The sequence below is a fragment of the Dipodomys merriami genome, unplaced genomic scaffold, assembly GCF_024711535.1.
Source record: "Dipodomys merriami isolate MVZ:Mamm:240054 unplaced genomic scaffold, mDipMer1.0.p SCAF_64, whole genome shotgun sequence".
Classification (NCBI taxonomy): Eukaryota; Metazoa; Chordata; class Mammalia; order Rodentia; family Heteromyidae; genus Dipodomys; species Dipodomys merriami.
In genome coordinates, this window is record NW_027206224.1 from 3865351 (window position 1) to 3887561 (window position 22211).

General features: G+C 45.7%; 1 protein-coding gene across 1 annotated transcript in view; it reads left to right on the top strand.

Moving 5' to 3' along the window:
* Positions 1 to 14808: 14808 nt before the first annotated feature.
* LOC138815446 (CKLF-like MARVEL transmembrane domain-containing protein 4) overlaps positions 14809 to 22211 on the top strand; it is a 56303-nt gene continuing 48900 nt past the window's right edge. Inside the window, exon 1 of the mRNA XM_070004872.1 lies at positions 14809 to 14994. Within this exon, the coding sequence (XP_069860973.1) occupies positions 14809 to 14994 (186 nt within the window). The remainder of the gene's footprint in view (positions 14995 to 22211) is intronic.

Genomic DNA, 22211 nt, shown 5'->3' on the forward strand with positions numbered 1-22211 from the left:
ACACATTTATTATTATTTATTTTTGCCTTCAAATAATTGTACAAGGGAGTTGCAATCTAACATGTCCACTCATGTGCACAATGACTCCTGGTTGGCCACTCCTGTCGCTCTTTCCCTCCTACCTAGCCCTCCCCTTACCAATCGTCAAGTTGCCTATTTCCTTTTTCACATATGTACATTCTCTATTATGACTAATAGTCTTCCATTCCTTTTTTCTCCTAGCCTCTCTCTCCAGTTTAAAGCTGTACTTAATTCAGGCTGTGTGTAGAATGCTGTTGAGTTTTTGCATTTGCCTGTGTTTCCTTGTTTTCTGGACAAAGTTTTCACTGTCTGAGTTGAACTGAGTGAGTTTTACCTGGAGAAATTTCAGAACAATGGGCTGGGAAGGTGGCTCAGTGGTAGAGCTCTTGCTTTGCACCCATGAGGCCCTGGGTTCGATTCCTCAGCACCACATAAGCAAAAAAAAAAAAAAAGCCGGAAGTGGCGCTGTGGCTCAAGTGGTAGAGTGCTCGCCTTGAGCTGAAGAGCTGAGGGACAACGCCCAGGCCCAGAGTTCAGGCCTCACAACCGGATTCCCCCCCCCCCCCAAAAAAAAAAAAAGAAATTTCAGAACAATATAATACTTTTTACTTGCTTATTGTTTATTTTTATTTTTAACTTTTTTCATACAAGACATAAGCCCAGGCTAACATGAAACTCTTGATCCTCTTGTCTCAGCCTTGTGACTGCTGGGATTACAGATAATACATCACCATACTCAGCTTCATTCACTTACTTAGGATGTACAATGTAAAGCCTGTTCAAGAAAACTGCCTTTTCTGGAAGTGGTGCTGTGGCTCAAGCGGTAGAGCGCTCACCTTGAGCTGAAGAGCTGAGGGATAGTGCCCAAGCCCAGAGTTCAAGCCCCACGACGGACCAAAAAAAAAAAAAAAAAAAAAAAGCCTTTTCTGTGTGTGTGTGTGTTGTGACTATTAGCACTTGAACTCACTGCCTCATGCTCTCTTGCTTTTTTATCACAGCTGACATGTCACTACTTGAGCCATATTTCCAGTTTGTTATTTTGCTGTTAATCGGAGATGTGTCCTGCCCAGATCTCAGCCTCCTGAGTAGTTAGGATTACAGGCATGAGCCACTGGTACCCAACATGAATTTCCTTTTTTTTTTTTTTTGTCGGTTGTGGGGCTTGAACTCTGGCCTGGGCACTGCCCCTGACGTCTTCAGCTCAAGGCTGGCGCTCTACACTTGAGCCACAGCGCCACTTCTGGTCTTCTGGAGGTTAATTGGAGATAAGAGTCTCATGGACGTTCCTGCCTGGGCTGGCTTTGAACTGCAATCCTCAGATCTCAGCCTCCGGAGATTGTGCCCGTGAGCCACCAGCGCCCGGCTTGAATTTCATTTCTGACGATTGCACTCATGGAAATTTTTTCAACTTGTTATTTGAAAAATTGAAAGCCTAAATGGAATGTATTGAACCACTCGTAGATCTTTACATCTTAGATCTATCAATTTCTTTTTGATACATATGCTTTATGCATCTCTTCCCTTTTTCCTCCTCTGTCTCAATAGATACTCATACAGACAGACAGACTTTCCCTTAAATAATTTAAAATAAGTTTTAGACAAGGACAGGACCTTGAGTTCAATCTCTAGCACCACCACCAAAACAAATAAAACACCCCTAAATGTATCCAATTCAGGCGAGTTATTGTATAGAAAGCTCCATGTTCTAGAATTTTGGTAGTGTCTCCATAATTTGATTCTGGTTAAGACAATTTTTTAGGGGTAGAGGAGAATGCTACATTCTGTGAGATAGTAGGCATTCCAATCACATTGGGTTGTTCTCGATATTGGGGTTGGATTAATTCCTTGATTGAGTTGGTATTCCTGTGATCTCTAGCAATCTGCCTTAGAGAACTATTTGATTTGATGATATTATCAGTAACCCAATAGTAACATTGTAATAGTAAGTACTTGTTGCATACTGATCATTCCAAACATCTCATACACTTTTTTCCCCCACAACTCTACACAAGTACTGCTCTCTTTATTAGTTTCTAGATGAGAACAGGGGCAGGTGGCAGCCTGGTCCAAGGTGTGGCCATTGCCTGTCATCGTGTTCTGCTATGGCCTGTGCTCAGTTGATGGTGAAATGCAGCTACTGAAAGCTTTCTCATCTGTGGTCCCACAGCCACATGTTCTACCTCTTCCCCTGGCTGACATGAGTGGAGGTTCCACACCTGCTACACAGACAACAAAAAGGCAGGGAGTGTAAAGTGTCCAGTGGGCCTATATGAAGAGGAAGGATTATAGTCACTTTACTTTGGGAACAGTAAGCTGAGATGCTTGCTGCTTCTACATAGAACTTCCTCTTACATGGCATACAGAGCCTTGACACAGACCTTGACCACTACAACTATCCCTTAGTGTGTGCAGGCTGGAGGCCTGGGTCTGCCTGTTCATCTGCTTTAGGGGCCCTGTGCCCACTCACTCACTGCTAGAGTCCTGGTTTGGAAGGAGGCGGCTTAATGTTGGGAGGACATGAGTTCTAATGGATTCCAATCCTGGTGCATTTTTTCACTACTTTCCAATAAGCAAGTGCAATTCATACAGATGAGAAATTGAGCAAGAAACAAAACGAGACAAAGCTGGGCAACTTTACCCATCTTAGGCCTGCTCCCCCCATCCTTGTAAGGTGGGAATGAAATTTCTGTCACAAACATTAGAAGAGGTATGCATGTGCTAGGCATATGGTATGATTGCTCCTGAAAACAATTCCTAAGCAAGCCCAAGCCCTCCCTATCCTGATGTGTGTGCGAGTATGTGTAATTTCAGGTTGTAGTTTAAATATTTCACCTCTAAGGAAAATAGAGTTGAGGGGGATGGCTGTCTTATGAATGATCACCATGGTGGTTCTTGGTACATTTTCTACAGGATGCCACCACAGAGCACTGGGTTCTGGAAGCAGAACATATAGGTATTGCATTCCTTACACTCCAACGGCTGCAGCTAGCCAGCAGGATACAAAGTGCAGTCTGTCTCGAAGCTCTGGCTGCCAGGGAGGCACAAGTGGTGTATTCAGACTGAAGTAACAAGCCTTCAACAGTGGTGCTGAGATCAGAAGGAAGAAGCTACCCCTCCCCCCACCCACACGGCCTCCCTCCCACATGTACCCGCTAAGGATGACCAAGTGTTACCACCCTGACTCACTGCACACCAGGCCCAGATGTTTCCCCATGCTCCGATGGGTGAATCTCAGGCCTTGAAGGAGAAAGAGGCAAGCTTTGCTGAGATAGCAAAGGTTTGCAAGACCAGGAATTGGGAACTACAGAGCAGTGGAGCCTTGGGGCTGTGTATTAGGCACACATGCTTAGGCAGACAGGTCACACAGGAGCTTGACCGAATGTTTCTCACCTTGGGTAAGAAATGCCTATGTGAGTACAGTTATAGTTTTTTCCAGTACTGTCAGTATTTAACTCTGTGTTCCATCTTGGTAGGTTTTATCAAGGTAAGTGACACAGACAGTAAAATGTCCTGCGCAGGGTTTTCTGTAACAGTTCATGGAACCTATATAATGCAGGAGCCTAAAGAAGTCATCAGGCTCTTCCAACATTCTGCCAGCCTCCCCTTGTCACCCACTCTATCGGTATCTATAAAGGTCTCAAGTTCTAGAAAAAGCAAACACATTGTGACGCATGCTAAGTTTTTGTTTTGGGAAGAATTCAACAATTTAAACCTCTTCCTTTCTAAGGCAGTAATTTATTTTAAAGGGTGGGAGGCTTTGGTGCATCTGTCAGCAGCCTGTGTCATGTTACGCCTGTGTCATGTAACATCTGTCCTTGATATTTGAAATAGTTGGCACCATTTTATGGTGAATCCATTTTGGACTTACTGAGATTCTTCTAACCAATGCTAGCCTGGAATTAAACTTGAGTCTATCTAGGGCCCTAAACAATATTGTATTTTGGGTACAGAAACAGGCATGTTGCAAAGCTATTTCAAAGGTTCTAGTTGAGGAGGTGGTTCTGCTTTGAGAGTGTCTTCTCTCTCAACAGGCCCTGAGAGGATACAGGAACAAAATCTCATAGCATAGGCTCCTCCAAGTGACAGCCTTGCCTTTGACAGCCCTCTACCCATTTGTAAAAGTCACAGCTAGGTGTTCTCTGGGAGGAACCTGTTCGCAACACTCAAGGTTAAAGGGTTAAAGTACTTATTTTTTGTTGTTCCATGGGTAACTTGGTGTTACTCTTCAGCAGCCCCAAGTGTAAGGGTTTCCATCTAGTTTGGGCTGGCTGTGGACATCTTTAGATTTCATAGAACACCTTTGAAAACATTTTGTGTGCAGGTTTCTGCAGCTCCAAAAAGGTCTGTTTCTCTTCTCAGAATTTGGACTCTAATGAAAGTAACTTGTGACCATTCTCTCCTGCCCCATGACCTTTTCCTTTTTATTTTTAAGCTTTTTATATTTTTAAATAATTTTGTGTAACACACACACACACACACACACACACACACACACACACACACACACACACACACACACACACACACACACACACACACACACACACACACACACACACACACACACACACACAGAGTCTCAAGTTCCGGGGCTTGAATTCAGGGCCTCATGCTCTTCCTTGGCTTTTTTCACTCAGGGCTTGGGCGCTACCACTTGAGCCACACTTCCTCTTCCATCATCATCTCCCTCTTAACTGCCATTGCTTTAGACCATCTCTTAAGTCAGTAAATTGGATATGACTGGACATCTCTGTAGTATTTGTCTGAAAAGGGCAGTTTTCTCCCATCATGCTGGATGGGTAGCACCCTTCTAGGTACAGAAGAAAGAGAAGCAAACACTAAAGCTAGCATTGGGGCCTCATGGGAAACCTCGCCAAACCAGCATCAATCTAGCTGATCTGCCAGGGGGTTCCTCCAGCACTTGGTAGGTTCTTTTGGTGGTACTAACATTTGAAGTCAAGGCTTCATTTGTTAGGCTGGTGCTTTACTGCTGAGCCATGCTTCCACCTATCTCCCTGCACTTGGAACCAAAAGTTATTTCAGAAACTCACCTGAGCTTGCAACTGCTCTGACAGAAAGGAAAACTAACATATAGCCACAACCTTGACACCTGGACCATCTCAACTGGGGACTTGAAGATGAGCAAACTTGGATTTGTGTTTTAGTTCCAAATCTTAACAGTTGTATGCGGTCATGGCCTCCCTGGGTCTCAGTAGTATCCTCTGAGCTGGTGGGAATCTCACCTGCCTCCAGGGAAAACTGGGTGCCCTGGTTGAGACAAGTTCTTAGCTCTACCATGTGTGGCAATATTCAGATCTGAACTAGTTGAGTGATGGACAGACCTTAGTTCTTGAAAGGACCTTCTATGTTTGCCAGCTTAGAGATGACGAGGTAGGACTAGGGAGCGAACTTACTATCAAGGTCACAAAGGAAGTCAGGAGTAGAATTAGGAATGAAAATCTCAAGGTCACTGCTACTACCTTTTCTCCAACCTGCAGCTCTTTCCTCTCCTCCCCTGCTGGTTACCGCTAAGCACTGGGTCTTAAAGCCAAATAAAGAAATTGCTAGTTTAGCCTGCGTAAGAGAGTTATTTTAGAGCAGACAAGCTCTTAGCTCACATAAATTCCATCACCTGGGCAACTGCCTGCTTGCTTGGGCAAGTCAGCTCTCTGCCATCTGCATGTGTGGGTGTCCAGATAAGTGGTTGAGGTATGTGGCCTCTTTGGTGTTTCTCCTAGACAACCATAGCACTTTCTAAGGAGCAATAGGTTGAGTTGGTGGTACTTGAGATGCTGGTGATGGGGAAGTGAACAAGGCAGGCCCTCCCCAAGAGGGATGATCGTCTCAGGAGCTACAGCCCAAGTGATGATTCTTCACTTGAAAAGCAGAAATCCTTGCAGAGTACCTCTCTATCAACAATGTAGTCTTTAGGTGGGAAGAGGTGTCTGTGCTTGGGTGGGTAATGAGGAGCCATAGCAGAGGAAAGCTATGGGGAGGGGGGTGGCCCAACTGAAGATCTCAGCATAGGTGGGTGAGGAGGGCACCCTCTTAGATGAGAGCAACCAGATATGGATGGCCCAGCCATATGGCGGGGAGGGTATCTATGCAGGTATGGAGATGACTGTGAGTATAGGAGAGTTTTGTATACATGGTCCAGAAAATTTATGAATAAAGAATAGCAGGGCTTCTGAGTGCCTGAGAAGGAAGGGAGGTGCAAATAATGAAGAAAGAAAACCAGAATGAACCCTGTAATATTGGTTTGGAATCAGGTGTCAGTGTGAACTCATGCTTTTCAACATATGAGTCTAAGAACAATTGGATGTAATTGTATGGAGAGATGGGGGGAGGTACATGCACAAAATTCTTTGCTCTGGGAGGTCCAGGGAGCAAGAGTAGCCCAGTGTCATTGAGCACACCTCAGGCCAAGATCTTGGTTTCTAAATAACTTTTTCCAATGAAACAAATGGAGGAGCTGGGGTATAGCTCAGTGATTGAATGAACATGCTTGAGTTTTTGTGTTCAACCACCAATACTTTAAGAATAATAAATTGAGGCTCCTTGGAGAAATACGGCATACGTCAGGACTGAGACAGGAAAAGCTGGCTCCAGAACATCTGTACCTGAGAGTAAGAAAGGACTCAGGGAACAATGGTATGGTCAAAAAGACACACAGGGTGGGAGGCATGTCTCAGATGTCAGAGCACTAGCCAATGAGCGAAATTGTCACTGAGTTTGAATCTGGATCTCAGAAAAAAAAAAAAAGACACACACTCACTGGCCAAATCAGGTACAGTCTGAGCACTAGAAGAAAAAGGAATGGATTACAATGGACAAAGGAGTCTGATGATGTAAACAAATATAAGTTCCATGGGAAGTGGCATCCTTTTCTTCATCAAAACCTGGAAGTTGAGCCTGAAGCATTGGTGTGAAGTGGTGAGCCTAGCAGGAGGATCAGGAATTTAACACCAATCTAAGCAACAGACCCCCGCCCATTGCCAAAGCTATATGGTCTATCCAGTAAGTTATAATTTATACCAGTCAGTATTTATTTTGATGTTCAATTTGTCCCAGACATTACAAGTCAAAAATGAGTCTATTGTAGTGGAAAACCCAATCACATGATCAATGTGAACATTATGGATGATAGCATACAACCTGTAATAATCCCAGACAACACAGGAGGATTGTGGTTTGAGGTCAGCCCTGGCAAAGTTAGCTTAAAGACCCTACCTGGAAAGCAAAAACCTTCAAAAAAAACCCACAAGGACTGGGAGTATGGCTCACCTGGTAGAGAATTTGCCTCGGAGCTTGAGACCCTTGAGTTCAATTCCTCATCTTAAGGGAAGAAAACACCACCAATGGCAAAGAGACGAATGGAAATTGTGTTACTCCTGATAGAACCCATCACATATTTCTGCACCACCACCCCCAATGCAAAACTAGAATCTAATTGTGAAGTCTCCTTAAGACAAACAAGTTAATCCTAATTGGCCATCTTCTTCAGAAAAAAGTTTAAGGTCAAGAAAGTCAAGGAAAGGCTGAGAAATTATTCTAGTCCACAGGAGACTAGAGCCCTAACAATGAAGACTACATTGTTTTGTAATTTTATGTATTTCTACATAAATTCATCTGAAATACAAGCAACATTCAAGTCTGCCCATATGTGTACGCCGCAGAGCAAAAGTGGTGTGGCAGTTGGGGCTTTACCAATGGCCCTAAAACCTAAGGTTCCTCTACATCTTTTCTTTTTTTCCCCAGCATCAAGACTCAGAACTCAGGGCCTTGAGCTTTCTCAGTTTGTATGCTCATGGCTGGGTAGTTAGCCCAATGAGCTCTCTTCCTATAGCTTAGTACGCTCCTTCCCCTTTCCACAGCATAGCATTCTCCATTCTAAGGCAGCACTAGGCCCATGTAGTAAAGGCAGTAAATAATCAGCCTCCAACCCCCTCTACCTTGGGATGGCACTTCTCTGGGGCAGCATACACCATATAAGGCAGCAAGAGCTCCTTTGAGTGACCTTCAGGTTTGGCCAGCTGCAGGGCCCTTATCTACTATTTGGGCAGCAGTCATAAATCTTAGTCCGCCATGATGAGGCCCCTGGCCCTCACATCCACACCAGGGTCTACCTCCTAGCCCCTTCTAGCCCCTCCTAGACCTCTTAGGTTATATAGGTCACCTCAGACAATAGCTGCACTTCTTCTCACTTCTCCCTTGTGAGAGGGGGTCTTGCTCTGACCCCTTTCCTGGCAATAAACCTTTTCTTCGTTCTTTGTACCTGGATGTCTGTGTGGTTTTCTGGCAAAGTCTAAAATACTGTATCAGGTACTCTATGAGTCACACCTTGAGCCCCACTCCACTATATCTTTTAATAAAAGATGAATATTCTTTCGTTACCAGACTCACTTGCTGTATTCTACCCTGCCACATTCCTGCTCTTGCTGACTGACCACTTTGCCTAAGGTCTGTCCAACATGTGAGGCTTAGCTAAGGTGTTCATAGATCTGTCACCTTGCACTTTAGGGCATTTCTGGCTGCTCTTGCGCTCCCCCCAGTGGTCTGGAGGTCTATAAAATCATCTGCAGATTATCTGCAGGCCCTATGACTGTTTTCCTTTTAAATAAAGTTCTATATATTATTCAAGATAACATTATCTGTGCTGGGTGATGCTAAGAAGATAAGGATTTGAATTATTCATTTATACCTTTTGCTTTTGCCTAAATCTGGTTATGTCAGTTTCTTGCTTACAAAGCAAAGCATAGTTCGAATGACTTCTCAGGGACTTTTTTTTTTTTTTTTTTTTTTTTTTTGTGATAGCTTAGTCTAACCAGGAATTTAGTCTAACCTCTCAATCCTCCTGCCTCAGTCTTCTGTGTGTTTGGGATTGAAGGCATACAGTACCATGCTCAGCCCTCATAAATTGTTCATTTATTTGCCAGTCAGTCCTGAGGTTTGAACTCAGGCCTAAGAGCTGTCCCTGAGTTTTTGCTCTAGGTTAGTGCTCAAGGTTTGTGCTCTACCACTTGAGCCACAGTTCCACTTCTGGCTTTTTAAAAATAGCTTATTGGAGAGAAGAGTCTCATGGACTTTAATGCCCAGGCTGGCTTTGAACCAGCCTCCTGAGTAACTAGTATTACAAGTATGAGCCACTGTGCCCGGCCCTCATAAGAGTTTTATGTTAGTTAGCTTTCCATTGTTGTAACAAAATAGCTGAGAAAATTAAATCTAATGGAAAAGGTCCACTAAGATCATCACTCTGGGGGTTACTATCCAAGATTGAGTGGACCCGTTGCTTTGGGCATCTGCTAGACGTGAAAGATGGCAGTGGCTGTGAAGACATGGTAGAAACAACTGCACCTCATTCCAGGAAGCAAAAGAGGCAGCTTGCATGTGCTGAGGTCCCATGATCTACACAATGACCCAAGGGCCTTCCAAAAAACCCTGCTTCCTCTAGGTCCCACCACCTACCTTTCTATAGTGCTGTGCTGTGGCCCAAACTGAACACATGGGCCTTTTGGGGAGCTGAGAATCTGTTCCCAACCTACTATCGTTGCCCAGCTGTCTCTGCCCATCATATACCACTGTATCCTTCCCATGGTTGAATAAAACCCACAGCACTTGTTTCTTTCCATTAGGACCTAAGCTTAGGCAGGCTCCTCTTCCCAGAATGCCTTGGCCTGTCTTGTTTGTTTAGAACCATCCCTAAATGAACACTGCTGAGTGCTGACTTCGTTTCAACACTTAGTCCTGTGTTTCACAGATGGTTCCTGCCATGCATCTGATCCTGAGCTGGACCAGAGGTAAATGATGCTTTGCCAGCTCAAGGTCCAGATGGGTAGCAAATAATTGGATGCAAGAGGTCTGTGGAAGCCAGCAGCCAAGCCTGAGGACTCAGGAAGGTGTTCCTAGATGAGTGACATCCAGCCTGAATGGTACAGGATGTCCAGGAGCTAGCTCTACTTACTGTCTTGAGTGAATGTGAAGGGTACTGCCTGTACTCTGTAGAGGGGCAGAGAAATCCATGATTCTATAATTACACACCCACACAAGCCCCTATACCAGAGAACCAAACAGTGGGTCCCACACAAAGTGGGATGCTACTGCAGGCTCTGGTGAGGGGCACAGGATGGGCTGGTTACCACAGTCCTGGGATTATAGGAGCTGAAGGAATGTCAAAACTGGAAAATCCCAGCAAGCACTATTTTTAGAGACTTGGGAAGCATTTTTTTTTCTGCCTGAAGGGACAAGTTATTACAGAAGCAGCAGTTGATGCTAACCCTGCAACCAGTCCAGCCTGGAATTTGCCCTACCTTGGCACTGCCCCTAGGCACGTGGGAATAGTGCTGGAGGAGTCTAGCACTGGCACAGAACCCAGGGACATGGACATTGGCTCCTTTCAAACAGAAAGGAAGGGGTTGTTTATGCTTACATCTCTGAGTTTAATCTGTCAGACACAAGGATGTTACACTCGTACCATTCTTTAAAAAGAAGTCTTTTGGAAGCAGACTCATTTCCAGCCAACTTGTTAATCTTGAAATGTTAAATATCATTTTCCCTGCATGTCTGGTTCATGCTTTATGTTGATGACTGTTCATGACAAACTTAATCAGTCTTCCTATTATGTACTTTATGCTTGAAACCTCTTGTCACCACTGTATTTTTTTTTGTTGTTGTTGGAGACAGAAGTCTCTCAGGGTCCTTGCTCGTTACTGAGTTTATTTATTTTGGCAGCAGTGGTAAATGAACTCTGGGCCTTGAGCATGGTAGGAGGCACTTTACCACTTCAGCCACACTTCAGTCCATTTTTTGGCTTTAGGTTATTTTCACATAGAGTCTCAAATTTCTTGTCCAGGTTGGACCATAATCTTTCTCTCTCACACCTGGCTTGTTTGTTGATATAGGGTTTGCTCTGTGCTTGGATTGGCTTTGAATTTCATTTCTCCCAATCTTTGCCTCCCATGAACTTGGTATTACATACAAAAGGGTGCCACTCTAGTTTGTTTATTACTGAGAGTGGTCCTGGTGGGCAAGCTTGTCTGCAGGCTCCAAATATCCCTCCACACCATCTGACTGAGCTGAACAACACATTCATCCAGGATATGTCCGGGGTTCCAGATAAGATGGTTCCTTCTGGCCATCTCTCCTTTGGCCATGGTGAATCAAGTTGCATCTGGCTTTTACATCAGTATGCTAGGAGTCAGTCCTGGACATGAGGACCAGATCCTGGAATGTGGCCTGTCTAAGCACTGCCTTCTTCTCTATCACTTATTGGCTTTGCTTTGTTTTTAGCAGTCAGACACCTGCAGGTACAGTTATCATCAGAGATGTATTACAATTCAATGCCAAGGAAGGGACCATGATGCCAGGTTTTGTCTATTTAAGGATCTATGTGGGATCCCCAACAACACTTTTTGGAAGTCTGTGAACTTCCGTTAAAATGCAGAAGAGAAAAATTTGAGTCTGTCTCTGGACCTAAAAATAAATGTAGGCAAGTGGCCAGGAAGAGAGAGAACAGTTAATAAGTACTAGAGGGGAGCTTCCAATCTGGCTTCTGCTCCATCCATCGCCTGCACAGAAGCCAGGGGGAGCGGCTCACAAGGCAAGCCTCCCGGGGCTGATCTAGTGCTAAACCCTCTTCCGTTTGGAACTCACAACCCAAGAGTCAGCCCAACATGGCCCGGGCTGACTTTCAGCCCAGAATTCTGCACTTGAGTCTCTTCAGTGGGTTTTGCTGTTGCTTGTCTTTGGGCTTCTGCGCATCATTCCCTCTGTCCAGAATATATGTCCAACATTCCACAACTCTCATCATCCTGCCATTCATATTTCAGATCTCATCTGGAATTCTTATCCATAGATTCAATTAAATCTTTTAGTGGCAATTCATATATCATCACGAACACCCTCCTTCATCCAGCAGCATTCAGTACCTTCTCTGCACTCATTGCTAAAGCAGTTTCAAGGAGTTTCCATACTTGCTCTCTGTGCTGTCTCTGCTGACAGAGATTGTGTCTGCCTTGCTTACCACTGACTCCTGAGATTCTGTGTGTGTGTGTGTGAGAGAGAGAGAGAGAGAGAGAGACAGAGAGAGAGAGACAGAGAGAGACAGAGACAGAGACAGAGACAGAGAGACAGAGACATAGAGACAGAGAGAAAGAGAGAGACAGAGACAGAAAGAGACAGACAGAGCGAGAGCACGAGGCAAGAGTGAGAGAGAGAGAGAGAGAGAGAGAGAGAGAGAGAGAGAGAGAGAGAGAGAGCGCACAGGTGCTTGCCAGTTTCCAGTCTTGAACTTAGGGCTTAAACTTTTTTTGGGGGTGGGTCCTGCCCAGGCCCAGAGTTCAGGCCCCACGACTGGACCCCCCCCCTCCAAAAAAAAAAAACTTTGGGCTGGGGAAGTGGCTCAGTGGTAGAGTGCTTGCCTTGCATGCATGAGGCCCTGGGTTCGATTCCTGATTCCTCAGCACCACATAAGCAAAAAGAAAAAAGCCGGAAGTGGCGCTGTGGCTCAAGTGGTAGAGCGCTAGCCTTGAGCTGAAGAGCTGAGGGACAGCGCCCAGGCCCAGAGTTCAGGCCCCACGACTGGACCAAAAAAAAAAAAAAAAAAAAAAAAAAAGAAAAAAAAAACTTTTTTGTACTGGTGCTGAGGCTTGAACTCAGGGCCTGGGCTCTGTCACTTTGTTTTCTCCCCTCAAGGCTAGCACTCTTCCACCTGAGCCACAGCTACACTTCTGGCTTTTTGTTGGGTAATTGTAAATAAGAGTCTCATGGACTATTTCCTGCCTGGGCTGGCTTCCAACTGTGATCCTCCAGTCTCAAGCCTCCTGAGTATTAGGATTACAGGCATGAGCCACTAGTACCATGGAGTGCCACCCATTTCTTTCTTTCTTTCCCTCCCTCCTTCCCTCCTTCCCTCCCTCCCTCCCTCTCTCTCTCTCTCCCCCTCTTTCTTTTTGCCAGTCTGGGGCTTGAACTCAGAGCCTTGGCACTATCCTTGAGCTTCTTTTGCTCAGGGTTAGCACTCTGCCACTTGAGCCGCAGCACCATTTCTGGCATTTTTTGTTTATATGGTACTGGGGAATTGAACTCAGGGCTTCATGCATGCTAAGCAAGCACTCTACCACTAAGCCACATTCCCCACCCAGCTGTCACCCATTTCTGAGCCTTTTGTTCTGAGATACAAACAGGGTTACATTTCAGCCTTTTTCATTGCCAGTTTAAGGTTTAGCTTTCTTGGATATATTACATGAATTACCCAGTGCTTCCCAGCTTCTAATATTTTGTTGTGATTGTCTCCTTTCCCATTCTTTGTCTCTGTGGTTTTATATCTTTAAAAAAAATCCCTAAAGGGAGTGGAGCTGTAGCTCAAAATGGAGCACTAGCCTTGAGCAAAAGAGCACAGGGACAGCGCCCCGATCCTGAGTTCAAGCCGCGCAACCACCCCACCCCCCAATCCCTATAGCTGTCATTTCACTGGAATTTTTGGAGAAAATCAGAGCTTATGTCCAACCATTCAACCTGTCACCTTAAAGTGGCATTCTTCAATTCTTAGCATATTTCCTGACTTATGGTAGAAGCCCAATAAATATGTAGTTGATCAAATAAAGTCACTGCTCTTCGATCTTTGAAAAATAGTTTGTGTGTGTGTGTGTGTGTGTGTGTGTGTTTGTGTGTGTGTCTGGACAAGCCACTTTCCTGTGGGTGCTGTAGGGTCCTCTTATGCAAAACAGCAGCAATAATGCCCCGCTCACAGAGCGGGGGTACCATAGAGAATGTGGTTGTCTATATTTCTGGTGTGGAACAGTTTGAAATCAAAGCAACAATTCTTAGAAAGTTAGTGTTTTATTTAAGCTTAAAATTAGCCTTCACACTTGAATTGCAAATTTGTCCCTAATGAATGCCTTCAGGGCAAAATCCAAGTTTCACCCGGCTTGATGCTTAGGCAGAGGTACTAAAACCCTTTTCAGCAGGGAGCAGACACTGTCTTTAGTCTGAGCTGGAATCCCTGCTTGAACAGGCCAAGGGGTCCAGAGCTTCCCCAGATACTTGTGTGGATCCTGCAGCTGGGAGCCTGGGCTTCTCATCCCTGGCCGCTGCTCTCTGGGCCGCAGAACCAACTTACCGCAGAAGAGGAGTCACACACGCCCATGCTGGGCTCTGCACGGGGGGTGGCCCAGGCGACCTGGATCCACCCCATCCTACCAAAGAGAAACTGAGGCAGAGCCATCGGGGAGGGGGAGAGCAACGCCATGCCTCCCCAGACCCCTTCAACACTTCCTCAAGCCTCTGTCTTCGGGTCTGAAGGTGTTCAGACTTTCCCGACCTCGCCTTTTCCAGCCCGGACCACTAATGCCCACCAGTAGTAGCGCGGCCCTTGCCCGGCGCAGGTGAAGGCGAGTAGAGGGCGGGACTTAAGCAGCAAGGGCGGGGCGGGGCGCGCGTAGCCACGCCCAGGCCACGCCCCTCCCCTCGCGGGGCCGCGGAGCGCCGCCGAGCGGCCGGCTGGCGGTTCTCGCTCCGCCCCCTCCGGGCCGGCGCGCGGCTCCCGCCTCCTTCCCCCGGCGCCCGCTCCCGCCCCCCTCCCTTTCCGCTGCCGAGGCGGCGGGAGCCGAGCCCGGGCGGACCGAGCCGGGGCCGCTGTGCAGCGGGCGCTGAGGCAGCGGCGGGGCGGGCCGCGGCGGGCAGTCAGGCGGCGGCGGCGGCGGCGATGCGGCGGCCCCGCTGAGCCCGCCCGCTCCTGGCGCCGGGGGGGCCGGGCGTGAGCGCGCGAGGCGGCCCGGGCCGGGCGGCAGCATGCGGAGCGGCGAGGAGCTGGACGGCTTCGAGGGCGAGGCCTCGAGCACCTCCATGATCTCGGGCGCCAGCAGCCCGTACCAGCCCACCACCGAGCCGGTGAACCAGCGCCGAGGGCTGGCCGGCCTGCGCTGCGACCCCGACTACCTGCGCGGCGCGCTCGGCCGCCTCAAGGTCGCCCAAGTGGTAGGTGCCGGAAGGGGGGGCCCAGGTGCGGGCGGGCGGGCGGGCGGGCGGCCTAGCCCGCGCCCTCCCGCCGCGCACCCGCGCCCTCCCGCCCCGGGGCGCGGGCCCCGCCGGCCTCCGCATCCCCCCCCCCCCCGTGCCCGTCCCCCTCTCCTCCCGGGTCTCCGGCCTTTCTCGCGTCTCTGGGGACCCCACCCTTTCCCGCTCTGCCGCCTCAGGTGTGCCCCCGACCTGCACACCTGCCCCCGGGCCTACCTGCCCTCTCCCGCGTTCTTCACCTGGCTTGGCGGTCGCGCGCACGGACACAGGCAGGGGTCATGCTGTTTCCGGGGCCACTCCTGGGCTCAGCAACTTGTGGCTGCTTCACTGGGGCCCGCTCCACCCCGCAGATGGCCCTTGTCTGTCTTTGCAGAGGCTGGGGGACTGTGGCTTGGTTTCCCTCCCTGGAAGCTTAGCAGGGTGCCCGGGCATATGGTGGACTTTGAATAAGTATGCGTTGGATGGAGGCGTGTAACTCAGATGCTCTGGGAGAATCCAGATTGCCCACAAAGGCTCCAGCTTATTCTGCCGAGTCCACCAGCATCCCAAAGTCCTTCACCCCAGCACGGTGGCTGGCTGGCACTGCCCGATTGGTACTCAGAGTTAAGTCATTCCGGGAGGGTGGCCAGTTTTGGAGGTACCAGAAATAGGAAAACCCTCTGTGGGGCTTGTCTATAATAAAGCTCATTTCTCAGAGGAGTTTTTGGCCTCAGGGATGTTGAGGGCCGGAGTCCTATCAGTCCTTATTTCCTCTTGGAGCCGTAGCTTAGCTCTGTTGTGGACAAGGCATGCCCCAGGTCAGAAAAACCTGAGTGTTTCCAACATTTCCGATTGCAGGTAGGCCTTTCTCCCAGGCCCAGCCTGAAAACTTTATAGACTTCTTCAGCAGCCAGGGAAGCCATTTGCAGGGACCTGCAATCAGAAATGTGCATTATATCTCATGAAGCATTCTCCCACTGTGCTTAGTTGAGTGCCTACATAACCATTTCCTTGGGAATAATACTGTGCATGGCCACCCTTTAAATAAAGGTCCCAATGTTTGTACATCGTGGAAGCACTGTGTTTTTGTCTTTTGGATGGAAAGCTTGTTCTGCTGGTTGGTGGAGGGTACTTTTTGAAGGGCTTTAAGTAATGATAAATGGAACAGGTTACCTACCTGTCTTTAGAATTTTGAACTGACCATAATCCGGTAAAATGGAACATTCTCAAAGATGTGTTAGTTCTTTGGTTAGGCATTGCTGTTAGCAGGAATGGAGGAGGTCTGTATGGAAAATGGAGTTTGTAATCACATTTTAAGGGAGATAGCTTGGCAGTTTACAGATAATCAGAAATGAATAAGGGCAGGACTGAACTTGGACCTAAGTGGAGTGTCTTGTCAGACTCATATCTTGCTGTGGGCTTTGGAAAGGGAATAGAACTGCTGGTGAACTCAGACTTGCTGTTCAAAAGATCAGGTAAAAGAATTGAAATCCAACGCATAGGCTAATTCAAAAAGTAAAATAAAAAATGAAAAAATTGAAATCTAGTAATTTGTACAAAATGTTGTCATCTCATTGCTAGAACTTTTTTTCACCAGTGTGTGGTCAGGGCTGGAGGCAGTGGTATTATTTACCTTTTGCAAAGCTACTACTGTGTTTAGAGCTTCACTTTTCATGTGGGAGAAAAGGCCAGTCTAAAATCTCTCCTAACTGCTTTTGAGGCCAGCCTATTAAATCTTTCTTAACTGCTATTTATCTAATCTCTAGATTAATATTGAGAGATTATACACCCTTGGGCAAGTGAGGTAAAGGACTCAACTGAAGGGTGTGGCAACCTTGATTTAAAAAAAAAAATCAAGGTTTTCAGGAGGAATGCTGTCTACCTCCAAATATAAAAACTTCAAGAAAGTAGACTCTAAACTTAAACTGGGAAATATGTCAAGAAGAAAGTTCTAGGGGGTTACAAAGCTCAAAAACCCATCAAACAACTTATTTTTCCATTAAAGTTGACTTTTTCAAGGTTAATCTTGGACTGGATGTGTGGCTTAGTGGTAGAGTGCTTGCCTAGCATGCAGGAAGCCCTGGGTTCTATTCCTCAGTACCACATAAACAGAAAAAGACAGAAGTGACACTGTGGTTCAGGCGGTAGAGTGTCAACCTTGAGCAAAAGAATCTAGGGACAGTGCCTAGATTCTGAGTTCAGGCTCCAGGACTGGCTAAAGAAAAAGGTTCTGTCTGTCTGTCTGTCTATCTTATCTTTCTCCAGCTCTAGGGCTTGAACTCAGCTCCAGAATGCTGTCCCTGAGCCTCTTCGTGCTCAAAACTAGGGCTCTACCACTTGAGCCATAGAACTACTTCTGACTTTTTCTGAGTAGCTTATTGGAGATGAGATCTAATGGACTTTTCTTCCTGGGCTGGCTTCAAACTGTGATCTCAGATCTCAGCTTCCTGAGTAGTTAGGATTACAGACATGCGCCACACCAATGCTTGGCTATATTTTTTGGTGGTATTGCATTTGAAGTCAGGGACTTGAACTTGTTTGGAGCTCTTCTGCTTGAGTGACACACCCAGCCATTTTTGCTTTATTTTTCAAATAGGGTCTCACTTTTTACTGGAGTTGGGCTGGACTTTGATCGTCCTATTTATACTTTCAGTATAGCTGAGATGACAGGTGCATACAACTACACCTAGTTTTTTTTTTTTTAATTGTTTGAAATGGGGCCTTTTTGCTGAGGCTGCCCTTGAATCCTGATTCTCCTAAGTAGCTGAGTGTCCCAAGGTTTAGTCTTTACAGACATTTTTTTTTGGTAGTGTGTGGCCTATTGCAACCTGTACATGTTTGTTGTCCCTGCTGCATCCCATATACCAGCAACATTGCCCTATCTGAGAGAGCTTCAGTAGCTTCAGTCCAGGACCTTTGGGACATAATTTGGATTTTAACAAGATTCTCCAGATGATCCACATGCATAGTAAAATTTAAGACTTATCTGTCTATATATATTGTTTTAGTGTTTAAAAAAAAAAACAAATCCACACTGGTGCTAACAATACATCATCTATCTGAACCATTCATAATAGTCAACCTCAAAGCTGAGAATTTTCTCTGAAAGGATCTATTTTTCTTTTCTTTTCTTTCTTTCTTTCTTTCTTTCTTTCTTTCTTTCTTTCTTTCTTTCTTTCTTTCTTTCTTTCTTTCTTTCTTTCTTTCTTTCTTTTTGTCTTTTTGTCTTCATGGGGCTTGAACTCTGTCTGGGCTTGGTCACTTGTCCCTGGGCTCTTCAGCTCAAGGCAAGCGCTCTACTGCTTGAGCCACAGCACCACTTCTGGTTTTCTGAGTGGTTTATTGGAAATAAGAGTCTCATGGACTTTCCTGCCTGGGCTGGTTTTGAACCAGGATCCTCAGATCTCAGCCTGCATAGTAGCTAGGATTATAGACATGAGCACCAGTGTCCGGCTGAAAGGATCCATTATCTCCCTCAAAAGATTAAGAGAATATGATAATTATAAATAGTAGCACCTCAATCATTAAGCATTTAATTGGTGTACAATAAATCTTAACTGCCTAACCACTGTCTCTAATCTGTAATCCTAGCTATTCTGGAGGCTGAGATCTGAGATCCCAGTTTAAATCCTGCAGCCAAGTCTTATCTACAATTAACTACCAAAAAAACAGAAGTAGATCTGTGGCTCAAATGTTAGAGTCGCCTGCCTTGAGGGAAAAAGCTAAAATACAGCACTTAGACCCTCCATTCATGCTCTGGTACTGGCTAAAAAATAAAAAAATAAAAATAAAAAAAATGTTAGCTCTCATTATTGCTGATTAACAGAAGTATAGTAGAACTGTCACCTCAAACCATAATTACATACATATGAGTTACATATAGTTTACATTTTAGAATGGATTGTTATTTAGTAGTAAAACTGATCTGAAATATTATAACAAATTGTTAAGTGATATTGCATAGTTTATGTCTTTACCAAATGATACCTAGACCTATCTCTTAGTTGGGGAGAATGTCTACAATTGTTTATATCAAACAATAAATGTGTGTGTACTTTTTGTGGAAAAAGAGTTGCTTTTGACAACTGATTTAAGTAACCTTTCTTCTTATGACTGTGAATCCTGTGAGAGCATTTGGTTTTTAAGTTCTTAGACACCATTTAATGAAATAGGCCTTTTGCTTATTGTTATTATATGTGTGTATAATCAACTTGATTGAAGCAGTTTGCTCTTGGTGAGTGGGCAAACTATCCTGTACACCATGATTTGGAAGCATGCTTTGGATGGACAAGAGTCTTTAAAACAATAGCCACAGTAGCATCATGTAGTAAGTGGCTGTTCTGCTCTTGTCATCCCAGTTGTGGATGATGAGACTTAGGCATGAAGGTTGTGAGTTGTTCAGGACCTGAACCCTGGCTGCTGGAGTTGTTCTTTCCTAGGCCTGTGGTACTGCCACTTCACCTGGTGGGCCCGCTCCCCTTCTCAAAGGCATTCCAGTCCCTAGAAGACCTCTCATGAAGCTCTGGTTGCTTCACCTCTTTTTACTGAGCCTCTCCCATGCCCAGCTGACCTTCTAACAAGGCCTTTGTTTAGTACCTTTTATGACATGAGTAATAGGAGATGCTTCAATTAAAATTTTAGCTGTACGAACTTTGATATCTCTTTAACCCCTTAAGTTCTAGCGTCCTCAGTAGTAAAATGTGGCACTGTGGCTCACACTTATAATCTTACTATGTATGCAGGAGGCTGAGGTCTGAGGATTGAGGTTTGAAGCTATCCTGCGTAGAAAGGTCTATGAGACTCTTATCTTTAAATAACCACCCAAAAGCCAGAAATGGAGTTATAGCTCAAATGGTAGTATGCCAGCCTTGAGCAGAAAAGCTCAGAGACAGTGTACCCAGATCTCGAATTCAAAGCCCTAGCATGCGCATGCTACACAGTCTAATGTGGGTGGTAGTGACTAAATGATCATTTTAGGAATTGTAAGAATTAAGGTGTTAAAGTAACCTGAGGTAACATGACAAATTTGAGTGTGTGTGTGTGTGTGTGTGTGTGTGTGTGTCTGTCTGTCTGTCTGTGTCTGTGTCTGTTTGTCTGTCTGTCTGTCTGTGTTTTCAGTTTTGGAGTTTAAACCTCAGAGCCTTGCGCCTACCTTGGCCAGCTTGCTCAGTTGGCACTTTACCACTTGAGCCATATTCCCAACCCTGCTTCTTTTTGGTTATTTTGGAGATGTAATCTTTTAGACTTTTCTGTCCATGCTGGCTTCCAACCAAGATCCTCCAGATCTTAACCTCCTAGGTATCTAGGAGCTACCAGCATTCAGCTGAGTATTTGCATTTTTAGAGGTGGATAATGGGTTTCTGTTCTTTCATGGAACCTTGTCAGTTTTATATCTCACATCAGCCCACACAATCCCTGACCATTTTATTGCCCTCTGGAGGATGTGCTGGGAGGTGACAGTAAAAAACAAAAATAAAAGCAAAAAAACCCCACTTGAATTTTGCTAAAGTCTAGTGTGAGCATAAAATTTAAAAAATGATATACCACATAAAAATAGCCATATTTCCAAAGTAACAGCTTTGATAAATGAGTAGCAAGAGAGAGAGCTGGAGGCTTATCAGTCCCATAGCCTTTCAACTGTGCTGAGGAGGGGCTGGGGCAGCACAGGTTCACTTGAGTCAGACTTGACTTCCTGCTTCTGAAGCACCGGTGAAAAAACTAGGCACACCTTTGTCCCAGGCAAACAGAATGACTCCTTAAAGCGTGGGGTGTTGGTGTTGAAGATTCCCTTGTATTCCTGGCTCTGCCTGTCCCTGGTGTTCAGGACACATGGTGGGAGGGAAGCAGAGGGCTGTACTGCATTGGCTTCTCTGGTCTGCCGACAGTGTGGTTCTTCTAAAGCTAGAAGATTGTGGACTTCTGAATCAAGGCTTGGAATTGAATGATTTCTAGCTGGAAAGCAAAGTTAGAACTATTTCTGATTCTTTTTTTTTTTTTTTTTTTGGGTCCGGTTGTGGGGCCTGAACTCGGGGCCTGGGTGCTGTCCCTCAGCTCTTCAGCTCAAGGCTAGCGCTCTACCACTTGAGCCACAGTGCCACTTCCGGCTTTTTTCTTTTTGCTTATGTGGTGCTGAGGAATCGAACCCAGGGCCTCATGCATGCAAGGCAAGTGCTCTACCACTGAGCCACCTTCCCAGCCCCTAAAATCTTTTTTTTTTTTTGGTTGGTCGGTTGTGGGGCTTGAACTCTGGGTTTGGGCGCTGTCCCTGCGCTCTTCAGCTCAAAGCGAGCACTCTTCCGCTTGAGCCACAGCGCCACTTCCTACTTCTGAATTTTTTTTAATTTTTTATTGTAAATATACTATACAGAGGGTTACAGTTACATTAGTATGGTAATGAGTACACTTCCTATTGAGCATTGTTACCCCCTTCATTGTTTTCCCCGTACCATCCCTTCTTTCCCTACCTTCCCGAGGTTCTTTTACTTCTGAATTTTTATGGTAATTAAAAATAATAAAATTAAACCAGGTGCTGGTAGCTCATGCCTATACTCCTAACTTCTTAGGAGGTTGATCAGAGGATTGCTATATGAAGCCAGCTTGGGCAGGAAAATCTGTGACACTCTACCTCCAATTAACCCCGACCCCAGAGCCCCCCACAAAACACAAAAACCCAAAGTTGAGCTGTGAGTCAAGTGTTAGAGCACTAGTCTTCTGCAAAAAAATGCTCAGGGACAGTGTCTAGTCCCTGAGTTTAAGCCCTAGGTCTGGCACCAAAAAAAAAAAGGTTGTTATCCAAGATTTTAGGATGAGTGTAGATTACATGTCTGTCTTACAATACCTAGTAAAGACTGGTCAAGAAAACATGATAGACTGTATAGTCTTCTTCCTGAACACAGACACCGAAATCCTCAGCAAAATAATAGTAAACCAAACCCAGCAGTCGTATAATGAGAATATCCCAGGAACAAAAAACTGATGGTATTTTAAAAAATCAATAGATGTACTCCACTTTATTAACTGATGGAAGGAGAGAAAATGTGATTGATATAGGGAGACATGCTGGACAGGATTTACTCATTGCTGTTCGCAGACTTGGAAGGGAAGAGACCTTATTTAACTTGGAAAAATACCATTACCAAATCCTACAGCTCTCATTCTCCTGGTTGGGAAAGAATGAATGGGAATGGTGGTGATAGTGA